General features: G+C 50.1%; 1 protein-coding gene across 2 annotated transcripts in view; it reads left to right on the top strand.

The window, feature by feature from the left end:
- The window catches only part of PTPRN2 (protein tyrosine phosphatase receptor type N2), a 644,732-nt gene that overhangs the window by 527,306 nt on the left and 104,957 nt on the right, over positions 1 to 12,469 (top strand). For both annotated transcript variants that reach the window (XM_068673455.1, XM_068673456.1), the window contains exon 13: positions 11,973 to 12,185. In XM_068673455.1, the coding sequence (XP_068529556.1) occupies positions 11,973 to 12,185 (213 nt within the window). The remainder of the gene's footprint in view (positions 1 to 11,972; positions 12,186 to 12,469) is intronic.

Genomic DNA, 12,469 nt, shown 5'->3' with positions numbered 1-12,469 from the left:
GGAAAGAGAAAATAAATATCCTTTTGACTACAATATTAAAATAGCACTTTAACAAAACTAATCTGCTTATGTTACAGAAGAAAAAAAATGATACCTAACAGTTCTCTGAATTCTTGGCATGTACAGTGCTGATGCGTAAAGTTCAGCATTGCCACGTTTAGTTAGAACAAGATCACTGTATAAAAACATGCATTTCTCATAATGTTTTACCATTAAACAGGTTTTGAGTTGGCATTTTTATAGAAGCTTCTTAATCAGGCTTTCATAATGACAGTATTTAATCTCTCGTGTTAAAACTTCAATTAATATTTTTATATTCTCTGAATATAAACCTAATCATAATGCAATTAGGGTTTCGGTATTGCAGGCATTTTGGTGAAATATTGATTTACACAAAGCCTGACCCCCAAAACATTTAGTGTTGTGTTCCAGTTGCTATTCTGATTAGTACTGTTGGTTTATAAAGAAGCTCTCAGACTGGGTTTGGCAGGATTGGGCCCTGAATTACAAAGGCACGCAGACTGTTCTGAAATAGATGAAGGACATGTTTCAAAACGCCTGCTGTAACTCCCCAGGTATTTTGAAACTTTTTCTCCAATATTTAGTTTTCCTTCAACTGCTGCTGCTCAAATATTTGAAGGATAGAATTATTACAGAATTATGTAGAATGACACTTTTTTTTTTTTTTTTTTTTGATCTAACTACTAATAAGGCTGCCTCCATCTTGTCCTGTGGTTTATCTCGAGAAAGAGGTTCACCTGCAAATCTAAAACATGCCAACTTTAATTTAATTGAAAATTCACAATTCAGTTCATCTACTTGCTTTGTGATGTTTTGTCTGTGGATCACTATCTGTAGCAGACAAATGGATCACAAGGATCTATTTTTTGTCTTAACTTGGAAAAGTGTAATAAAACAAAATCTTAGTCTGTTTAAAAATGTATATAAAGGTATCCTTTTTTTTTTTTTTAATCACTGATTATCTCTACAAGCAATACCTTATTAGAGTGACGCTTTTATAGGATTGTATCAACCAACTAAAGGGCTTAGTTGATCTCCTTAGAAAGTTGGACATCATTTCACAAACAGGAACCCTAAAACATTTCTGCATTACTTTCCTGTATAAAAATAAAAGTCAAAAGGGCCAGTGTGAACAGAGGAATGATCAATAGAAAAATTTGCATTCAAGTTTGTTTGATTTGATGAAGCATAGAACTATTTTATTTATTGAAACTGTATTAATGTAATTAAAATAAATGGAAAATGCACTCTTTATGTAATTAATATTTTAAGCTGTCTCTGAAGAATTGTATGCAGCTTAAATTCAGTTGATCATTTTAAAAATGCAAGGCATTAATTAGATTCAAATCTTAGCCAGAATGAAATCATTTTCTTAATAAAGCTAAGAGCTCTAGAATTTGCTTGGAAGTAGAAAGTGGCTGGTGTTGATCTTCATAGATGAGCATGAGAAGGTAAGACAGAAAACTCAGTGAAGTTTAGAGGTTAGAATACTACTAGGTCCATTTAGAGCTCTCTCTCTTCCTTAATACATGGGTTCCCAAAGTTAAGTTAATTTAAAAACGTGTGTTTAGGAAGTGAATATTTCGAAAATATTTTTCTTCATAAGAGTGAAGGAAATTCAACTTTGATTTTAAGATCCTTGTGGACAGAAAAATCTGTGGAAAATCCTCTGCAACGTTCTTGGATTGGTATTTAAATAGCAGGGCTGCAAGGGATGTTAGATAAAACTTTTCAGCAAGAAAATAACAAAACAACAAATCTGATTAAATAGTGTTTTAGCTTTACCATACATCCTTTAAAAGTGAAAATCTATTTCATGCTGTACAGTATGTATGCATTTGCAGAAAGATGTAACTGAAAATAAGGAATTGCAGGCAGATTTCTGAGAGAAAATTAGTGAGAAATCCAGGCAAAAAGGTCAGAGTGGTTTTTAGTATCCCGTTATGAAGGACAGACTTTTAGGAAGTCCAAACAGATATTGCTTGTTCTCAGACAAGAGGTTTGTTCTGTTCAAACTGGAATTATGTTGCCGAATCATTCCCATTCAAATAGTAAGATCTAGAAAAATTTGAGTTTAGGCATAGTTCAAATGCAGCTCTTTATTTTGGATGAATGTTGCTCTGAATCTTCAAAATACTGGTAATTTAGATGTGCTGAAAACAGACAAAGTGTCTCAAAGTCGTTTTTAGTTTTGATTTCAAGTATTTTCCAAAGAAAAAAAAAAGCATGAAAAATTGTAGAAATTCTTTACTGAAACGGTGCTGATATCAGGGTTTTTGTTTTCCCATTTACAAATGCATTAAATCATATGAAAAGATGTACTTAGATAGCCTAAATGTATGTTATTCAATGGAAAATGAGTTGTTATCAAGTACCAGTAAGCTGATTCACAAATGAGGGCTGTGAGTAGCAGTTCTATGAGGACTTTAAAAACATTTTAGAAGTTTTAAATTAGTAAAATATTCAAAATTATTTCTAACTGGCAACACATCCTAGGTTTTAATGAATAGCACATTAACTAATCTGTTAAAATAATTTCTTCCCTGTGATTTTACTCTCAAATATATTTGCCATCCTTTCAAATGTTGTATTTAGCAAGTGATGACAGTAATGAAAAGTACATGAAAATGAAAAGTATTTTAAATTTCACTTGAAATTCCTCAAAATTTCACTGTTTGAAAAAAAAAAAATCGTGCATTTTAAGTAGTATTTTTCTGTCTCTTGAGTCTTTTGGCCAGTCTATTTCCTGTGCAAGCAGTTTGTCCCCAAACAGTTCTGGGAAGATGCAATATTTGCCCAGGAAATGATAATTGCAATATTTGTAAATAAGAAGTATAAACTACAAAGCTAATGGAAGTATTTATCAGTTTTAGACAGTTCATTAAAAGGATCAATATGCAAACACACGTGTCCTTTTAATGAAATGTCTTGGCGGGTTCATTTGTCTTTCAACTTAAGTAATACAGGTTAGTGAGCAAATTATGTATGCTGCATCTCTTCCTGGGGCAGGAAGATGTTGGAAGAAGAGCAGTGCTATCAGGCTGACAGACTGACAAAGTAATAAGTTGGTACCGTGCACTGAAAATGGAGCTGATTAAATGTTTGGAGAAGCCAAGTTGGCATTAATCTGGGGGGAGGCTAAAGGATTTTTGTGAGCAGAAGCTGTGAGCGCCAGGAGTACCTGTTCTCCCCCAAAACTCTGTTGCCAAAACTCATGTTTTGCTGATGCAAAGAGCATCATCCTAAATCTGAAACGGGAAGGGTCCAAGCGTGGTTTTCAGGGCTGAGCCTATGGCACAACAACTCCTCACTCTTGGAGTGTGGTAGAACGACCCCATAAAGCCAGTGGTGATGCCATTTTCTGTGCTGTCCTCTAGGGTTAAGTGTCACTCCGGGGCAGGGTGGACTCTGGGGCCACCTCACCATGGCTATCAGGACAGGCCCCTTGTCCTCACAGGGACAGTGGGGGGAGTATCACTGGGGAAGGGGAAAAAAAAAAATGAATAGGGAAAAAAAGGGAGAAAAGGGAAAGCTACCCATGGGGTTGCTGCAGTGTCACCAGGGAAGCCATAAAAAGGCTGCCAAGAAGGCACAAAGCCCTCTTGGCTGTATCCTGACAGGAAGGGGGGACCTCGGGGTGGGAGGTGGCAGCTCCCCTCCCAGATCCTCCAGTGATTTGGGGCTCTCTCAGCTTAGGAGGGTGAGGAGTGCAGGGACTGCTGCCCCTCAGTCCGGGGGGCTTGGGAGGGGAAGGGGAAGGGGAAGGGGAAGGGGAAGGGGAAGGGGAAGGGGAAGGGGAAGGGGAAGGGGAAGGGGAAGGGGAAGGGGAAGGGGAAGGGGAAGGGGAAGGGGAAGGGGAAGGGGAAGGGGAAGGGGAAGGGGAAGGGGACCTCCCCGCCCGTGGACAGCGGAGTGCCGGCTGTGCCCTGCCGGCCACCTCCAGCTGTCGTGGCAAGGGGAAACAATGGGGAGAGAGAAGCGAGGGGGGGAATTCACGGGAGGGGGGTGTGCTAAAGGAGCCTCCCAAGGACTTGTCCCCTGCACCCAGCAGCCCCCCATTCCTTCTCCCTCGTCCCGCTCCCGCAGCCGGGGATGCTTCGGGGGCGCCCCCGCAGCGTGCTTGGAGGCGTCGTGCTACAATCTGGGGGGGACGGGCAGGGACCGGGGGGGGGTCGGTTTCCTTCTGGGGGGTGGTGCTGCCCTGGCACCTGCGCGGAAAGCGCCGTGAGCGCGGCCCCGCGTGTGCAGCGCCGGGCACAGCGCGGCCCCGCTCGCCGAGTCCCTGCCATGATTTCTCCCCGCTCCTTCGGCGGGCTCTTTGGGGAACCTGGGCGGGAGGGGGAAAAGTTTGCACCTCCTTTCCTCCTTACTGTGATTTTTTTTAATTATTTTATTTATTATTTTTTTAATGGAGGAAAGTCTTTGCAGGAAGAAACGTTGCGGGATTTTTTTTTTTCCTTTATTGTCATGCAAATGATCTTTGGGTTTTCCTTGCTGTCCTGCTTTGATTCTTTGATTTTATTTATTTATTTATTTTTGGCTCCTCCGTCATTGTTCTAGCCCCGCTTCCATCTTGCAAGAGTGACACCCAAAAAAAAAAAAAAAAAAAAAAAAAAAGATGGGAGGGGGGACAACACGTAGGGGAAAAAAAAAAATAAAAAAATCCCGCATCCACAACAGAAACCCCAACCAGCTTTTCCAAATGAGTGACACAGCCCGTGTCCATTCATCGCCTCACTCCGGCGAAGGCTTTCTGAACAGCCCAGACCTCCTTAGCCAATTGCTGCCAGCAACATGTGGAGGGGAGGCATCGCTATAGCAACCGGTGGATGGGCCATGTGCGGCAGCCGGCAGGGGCTGCGAGCCGCCCGATATAAGGAGGGCAGAGCCGGGGCGCGCCGGCATCCTCCGCCCGCGCCCCCCGGGGCCGCCCGGGACCGCCGGTCCCCCCGGCCGGCCCCCGCCACCGCCCGGGGAGCGCCTGTGCCTGCCGCCGCCTTTGTCTCCGCCGAGGAGGGGAGAGGGGAAGGGGAGAGGGAGGGGGAAAGGGGGAAGTTTTGGCACCGGAGGAGGATTGCTGGAGCCCGCTGAGGTGCGCCGAGCCCTCCGAGGGAGGAGCCGTGTGGGTCGCAGCGCCATGGCAGCAAGGTAAATGCGGTGCTGATGGGGGGGGGGGGGGGAAGAGGTGAGGGGGAGAGAGGTTTGGGAGCGGGGGGGGGCGTGGAGGAGGGGGAAGGATGAGGGGGCGCAAGGGGAACGGCCGGCCGCCCCGTCGGGTCGGGTCGCATCGGGTCGGGGGTGCGGTGCGGAGCCCGCTCAGCGCCCGCCCCCCCCCTCTCCCCCCCCGCAACCTCCTCCTGGACCCCCCCGAAGCCTCCTCCCGGACCCCAAAACCCGGACGCCTCCGGCCGAGCGGTACCCGGGTGGGGGGCATCAAACCGTCGAGGGGCGGGCAGGGGGCACCCGGCGGGGCCGGGACGCTGCCTTCCCCCCCGGACCCCCTCTAGGTCCGGGGAGGGGGGGTCTCAGAGGCCGCCTCCGGAGCCCCAACCTGGTCCCGGTGAGACGGGGCAGCCGCGGGGGGGCCTCTCGTTCTCCCGACGTGGTTCCAAGGGGCGGCTCGCCCGCTGGCACTGGGCTTTGAGGGTGCTTTATCTAATCCCGAAATTCTGGATGTGCCTTCAGCATCAGCATGAGGTCAGCGCTGGCACAGCGGCTTGGGTTGCTCTTGCTGAAGACGCTTGGTTACGCTCAGCTCTGGCTGGCCGTCCTCTTGGCGCTTGGGCGCTGACACTTTGTGGCTTGGACTTGCTCTGTCCCTCTGTTTATGTTTCACTTGGGGCCAAGGAGGAAATCTGCTTCCTGGTGTTCCCCTTCCTCCGCTTTCCCGTAACCGCTGCTGAGCCCCTAGGGCTGGGAATGGAAGTTTCTCCACCGTGGTGCCTTCTCTTCTTGCTGCCACCCCAGAGGCGCTGCGCGGCTTCGGGCAGGACGGGCTGTGCTCTGGCATCTCCGTCTCACCTACCTCCTCCGCGGGCAAGGATGCGGCCGTCCGGTTCCCTGAGCCGTGCGGTATCCCCAGTGTCTCAGTGATGCTGTAGGCTCTCGTGCGGTGCTTTGCCTAAATCCCGACTCGATCCTCAGGAAAGTCTTGAAGCTCTCTGATTTTCCTCTTTCGTAGCCGTGTGCCTTCCACACCACAAACTTGTTTGGGGCTCTCGGATATTTTGGCGTTTCAGCATCACCTTGTAGTGGGATTCAGGACAATGGCTATCGTTTCTTGTAACTCTAACCAGAAACTTCACTTCTGTTTGCCTTTAGGAAGCCAGAGGAAAATATCTACCACTGAGCAATGGATCTTTGAACTCGCTGAATTCTTGATTGTATTCAGTCATTGTTCGTGGTATTAATCCTACTAAAAGGTATAGAGATGCTCCAGAGTGCTTTGTGGTGTTGAAGGTTGCGGAAAGATCATTGTACCCCTACAGATGAATAGATCTGTGGCTCTTGCAGTGACCTTTCTCAGCGATTTGAATAAGCTGCAGTTCCCAGAAACCCATCTGCCTTTTGTGTTGGTCGATTTGTCTAATCTTCCCGACCCCTGGAAGATGCAAAAAGTACCTTCCCGTCCGATTTCACCCTCCCGAGTAAAAGCCTTAAATTGACCTCATTTCAGGTGACAAACTGACATCTGCTGAAAGTGATCCTGGCATCAGGCGAGCTTTCTGGGGAGGGGTGAAGAGGGAGGCAGAGGACAGCAGCCCCAGAAACCCCATACTAACTCTAAAAATCATGCCTTAAAACACCAACAAGTAGCCTGGACCATGTAGCTCGGGTGCACAGTGCTGACCCTCAAAATCCCAGTGTGCTCTTGAGATGAGCACCCCCAGGCCCTGCTGCCCCACGCTGACCCAAGGGGGAGTGTAAGGCAGGCGAGGAGAAGCAGGGACCAAGACTGATGGAAGTGCTGCTTTCCTCTCCTTTCTTTTTGCATTCCTATTTTACTGAAGGAAAATCCTGCCTGTAGGACAGGCAGTCCTGAGGACAGATGGGGGTAGCCAGGTTTGTCCTGATGTAAAGTGTTTCTCGGGTTTTCCAGTAACCTATCAAAACTTAGGCAGCACAGTGCATCCCAACCTCTATCCCCAGTAACCTCTTAGCGGGAATTTGCTAGAAGTGAATTTAAGTTTAGATTTATTTCAGCAAGCAGCCAAAATGGGTATATATGAATACATGTTGTATGTACATCCATACACACCCACACACATCCCTTTCTTCATGTTTTCTGTATTAAGGAAATAACACACACATCCTTTTAGTACCAGTGGCCGAGACTTGGCAAAGGGTCCTTTTAGAAAAAAAAAAAAAATGGTGAACTAAAACTTATTTTACTGAAGTTTATTTTCAAGAAAAACGATTTTCTTGTAGAATTCTTTTCTTCTGCCTAGGCACTTTTTTCCCTCCTTGAATGGCAGATTTGCAAGTACAATTTCATCTGCACAGAGGAACAATAGCTTTCAGTTGCACAAAGGATTTCTCCCACCCTGAATCCAAACCACAATGCCTCTTGCTCTGATAATAGCTTCTGAAAAGATTTTGTAATGCACAGAATTAATACATGATTATTTCCGCCTCACTTCTCTCATTTATTAGATTCTATAGTGAATTCCAAATTAAAAATAGCACCTCTCGAGTTTTTTAACGTTCTAATATTTTGAAACAAATCATATTCTGAAGTTCCTCTTTTTGCCCATGTTTACTAAGAAATCCATTTTTTTTATTATTGCTCAGAAACTAAACTGTCTAATATCAATGTAAAAATCAAGCTATGCAAAAAATCCTAAAAATATACCATCGGGTTATTTTTAAATGAATCGTAGGGATTTTTCCTTTACTAACTGGAAGAAAGGTTGGGCGCAGTAACTGGCAAGCTGGGCTTTGACTCAGAAATACCCTTTTAAATTTACGAAGGGGAATAAAACCTTAACTTCAGTTAGAGTTTTGTTTTGGCAAGGACCAGAATCAGGCCCTGTGACCTAGAGGAGATAACGAAGTGTAATTCTGCTGAGGCATCTGGAAGGTGAGCTTCCACATCACTGCACGGGAGCTCTTACAAAGTGTGTTTCCTCCACACTTTCCAACATAGGTGTGAGAACTTATTTACATGAAAGCGTGCATTAAATATTTACTGACATTTGCCTGGAATTTGTTTGAAATGTCGGCTGTTGTGCTGCATCACGGGATGACACCGCGGATCGGGACGCTGCTCTTTGATTAGAGCAGTGATTTGTGGCTCCGGCGGCACGGCTGCTTCTATTTACTGATGCACTTTTTGGTGTGCATCAAGCGCGTTCTGTCAAGGGACCGGGAAAGCCTCCGTGAGATCAGATCCCATGCATTTTTTTTCCCCTCTTGAACAACAGCAACAACAGAACAACCTCAGAGGAGCGGTGTAGCTCAAGCAAGCACTGTTGGGTGGAAGTGGTAGGTGTGATGTTGGGCTGAGGCAGGGCGAAGCTTTGCCTTCGAGCATTTCAGCATGGACCGGGCTGTTTGAAAGGAAGCAAAGCCTCGCTGAATCTCCAAAGCCTGTGTATTCAGAGTCACTTCCTAAGCCGCCCGATTAGGAATTAGCTGTTTTCCCTTCCCTGGGACTCTGTGGTGCTACCCATTTTTCCAAAAAGGCAATCTTTCAGGGGGATGTCAATATATGCTGTTACATAAAGTTGAGAAAACGCATAGCTACATGGAGCTGGGTTTAATATTTAATTACGTGTAATTTATGTGGTCTATTTATTTGTTAAGCCTTAGGGGGAAGAAAAAAAAAGGTGATTTGTTTTTCTTGTTATGCAACAGCTATTGTTCCCCTTCCACCCCAGGCACACACACCATGGCAGCCTGGACGAGCGCAGGGAGAGGTGTTCTGCCTTAAAAGACATCCGACTGTAAATGTCAAATTCATAAATATTTAAACATTTTTCTTTCAATTTCGAGTCAAGTCTGACAGGACGCCTCTAATTAACCCTGGGCTCCGTTTCAGGCTGGGGCCTTATTGCAGGGAGGAACCCGGGGTTCAGGCGAGGTGGGGAAATCTCTGCTCCTGCCTGGGAGGGGGGAGGGAGGGACGGAGGGAGGGAGCTTGCGGCGAGCCGCCTCGGTTCGTTTTTACCCCTTTCAGACTTTGATGCTTGGTCGGACACAAGCCGGGTGAGGGGGCAGCGGGTTTATCGGGCTGACCTGGGAGCAGTGGGGGCCGTTTCTCCTGCCGGGACCCGTCGCGGGGGGGGGGGCCGGGCGTCGCTGCAGCCCCACGCCCGGTGCCGGAGCGTGACCCGACGGCGGAGCGGGATCGGGGAGCAGGGCTGCCCCGATCCCCGTGTATGTGTGTGTGACCCTAAACACCGACCCTCGGCGGCAGGGAGGGGAGAGGGGGAACCTCCGCGCCCCGACGGCAGCGGGGAGCAGGGCAGGGAGCCCCGCGGCCGAGCCCCCGACGGGGCGGTGATGCGGGGGCTGCTGCCCCAATCCCCCAAACGTGATTTATTATTTTTTTTATATAGTATTATTATTAATTTTTATTTTTGCAAGCCTTTGCCTGCCTCGGCAGCCCGATGCCCGGCACTAGGGACACGGCTACGTGGGCTCCCCGTGGAAAATGCCTCCCGACGTTGTGTGAACGAGGCTAAAGACCCCCCTGCAGCCTCCCCCAATGGGCAGGTTTCGAGCTCTTTCCCCAATTTCTGGCTCCCAGCGGGGCTCTGGGGCCGTGCGGGTCTCCACCAGCGCCTTTGTCCCGGGGCCAGCCTCTTCCCGCAGCCCGGCTCTGCGGGGAAAAAGTGCGTGGCCGAGCTGGCGAGCAGCATCCCGGGTCACTATAACTACGGCAGGGGAAGGCGAAGCACGCTCTTTCTCTCCCCTGTGTTTACCCAGGGCGCTTGACAGCACTTTGCTCCCGTCCTTCGCATTGTTTCCCTCGTGCAGCCCTTTCCACCCCTTGGCGTTTGCGAGGCTCTTTCTCACACGGCGACGGGGGAAGGAAAATCGTTAAAAATCGCCGTGGGGGGAGCAGAGGAAGGGGGGAGCCGCGAGCGGTGTCCCCCAGCCTCTTCCTCACTGTCCCTGCTCCGGGGAGCGGGGATGGAGCGGCCCGGAGGGGGGGAGGTGGGGCGCGCCCCCGGGGCTGGGAGCGTAGGGGAGGGTAAGGGGGGGGTCTGAAGGGGTCGTGGGCACCGCGGGGGGCCCGGGCTGGGGGTCAGCATCCCCCCGCCTCGCTGATGGGAGGCCAAACACAGCGCCGAGGCGGATTAACGTCCCGGGGCGCAGCCGTCGATGGGGCGGGGGGGGTCTCCGGCACTTTTTTTTTTTTTTTTTGCGGGGGCTGCCTATTGAGATGCAGATCGCGACCCCTGGCCCCGAGGGGACGGCGGCCTTTCACCGAAATGCTAATGGCAAAGCGCGGCGGCCCTTCACCTCCCCGGGCCCCCGGGGCCGAAGCGGCGGCTGCTGCCGTCGGTGATGCCCCCCCGCCCCGGCTGTTTGCGAGCCCCCTTTTCCCCCACCCGGGGCCGGGGAGCCGGGGCAGGTGCCGGTCATAGTAGAAAGGGGGGGAACACACAAGGAGGTGCCCCGATACCCTGGAGCCCCGCGGGACAGGGACGACGGAGGATGGGGAAGAGCCGGGGGGGGGCAGCCCCATCCTCCTGGAGGCTGTTGGGATTTGGAGGAGGGGCCGTTACGGGGTGGGGAGGGGGGCGGGGAGGCGGCGGATCCGGGCTTGGGGGGGGGGCTGCGCAAAGCCTCGCCTCGCCCCGTCGAGCCCCGCTCCCGCCCCCCGCCGCCCGGGGGCTGCCGAAGGCGGCCGCCCTCCTGCGCTGGGCTCGGGCAGCGAGGAAAAGCCGGGAGGGCTGCGTGAACCCCGCATTGCCATTAACTCAGCCTCAGCCCCGGCTAATCCGCGGCACTGAAGGCAAGGAGGCTAATTAATGACAAGCTTTTACAGTCAAGACCGGCGATAATTGCTTTGGTGGCCTTTATGATTACAAGATAAAAATGGACCGGGCCTGACATAAGAGCCACTGTGTACACTGCAAGACAGGAGGAAATTAAGAGCTGGCTAGCTGAATGCGGAGCAGAAAATTACTAATAGAGGAGAGATAATGAATAGGCCGGCTAGGCATTCATGGGGAAAAATCCATTTTGTTACCACGCGAAATGAGGTGGTGGAAAGGAGTTTGCTAATTGTTCTCATCTTGTAGCAACCAGGACTGAGGCAGGGGCGTGCTTTTCAATTCATTTCCCCGGTAATTGTGAGAGGGGGAACGCGGGCCAAATGAGTCTTGCTGCAATTTGCGCGCCTGGTCTTTTCATTTTCATGTTGCGTTTTTAATTGTTGCTAATATAGCTTATAATGAAGCTAATGAGGGGAAATTATCGTACAACTTTTTAGCGCATGGAGACAAGTGAAATGCACGAGAAGGATCCTCTCCTATTGCTGCAAAAAAAATAATAGTAATCCGGAGGAGTTTGGAACTATCGGGCTTTTTTTTCAATCCTTTCCTTCTACATCAGACAAAAGGAAGGACCGCCACCTACTATTTTTATTGTGTGTGTTTTCGTATTTTATTTTTCACTGTAGGAAAAAAAAATAAAATCTGATTTAACTTCGTTGCCCCCTCTCTGGGGGCCTGGGGTGGGGGGTGGACTTGGGGCTGCGGACTTTGCGCGCATCCAATGCGCCCCCCCCCAACCCCCCGCCTGCCGCTTGTCGCTGCTTAAATACCGCGGGAGGGGACGGGAGGGGCCAAGAGAGGGGAAGGACAAGCGATGCTGTCTCTGCCCGTCCCCTCGGCTCCATCCCCGGCGGAAAGTTGGCGCTGCCGGGGGCTTCCCCCGACGGGTCCCCCCCCGCCCTCCTCGCCACTCAGGCGCTGCCTCTCTCTCCTCCCCTGCAGAAGAGCCACGTCCCGCCGCTCCCACAGCGCGGGGAAGAGGCAGAGTCCGCCAAGTTCTTCCTCCTCACCCTCCTCTCCCTCGCCTGCATCGCCGGGGTCCTGGCGGCGTCGGGGGTCGTCTACTGCCTCCGGCACCGCGCCCACCACCGCCTCAAGGAGAAGCTCTCGGCCCTGGGGGCAGACGCCGGCTCCGACGCCACCGCTGCTTATCAGGTAAGCAGCTGCCTTTCTCCTCTTCCTCCTCCTCCTCCTTCCCGGACCCCTCTCTCGGTCGGGCTTGTTTTGTTTTCCACGCTGCCACCCCCCCCTCCCCTTTCTCCCATGAATATCCCCACAGATTCACCGGACCGGCTTCTTACTGCCGGGGATTAATCTCGGCTATTCTGGTGGTTGCTGTAAATTTGTGGCTAATTAGAAACATTAAAAGGGGAAAAAAAAAAAAAAGCCCTCGCCACTGGAATTCTCTGAAAAAAATAACATTAATATCCATAATCTGT

Source organism: Anas acuta, chromosome 2, assembly GCF_963932015.1.
Source record: "Anas acuta chromosome 2, bAnaAcu1.1, whole genome shotgun sequence".
NCBI lineage: Eukaryota > Metazoa > Chordata > Aves > Anseriformes > Anatidae > Anas > Anas acuta.
Note: the sequence above shows the minus strand (reverse complement) of the source record. Positions and strands in the feature narration are given on the sequence as shown.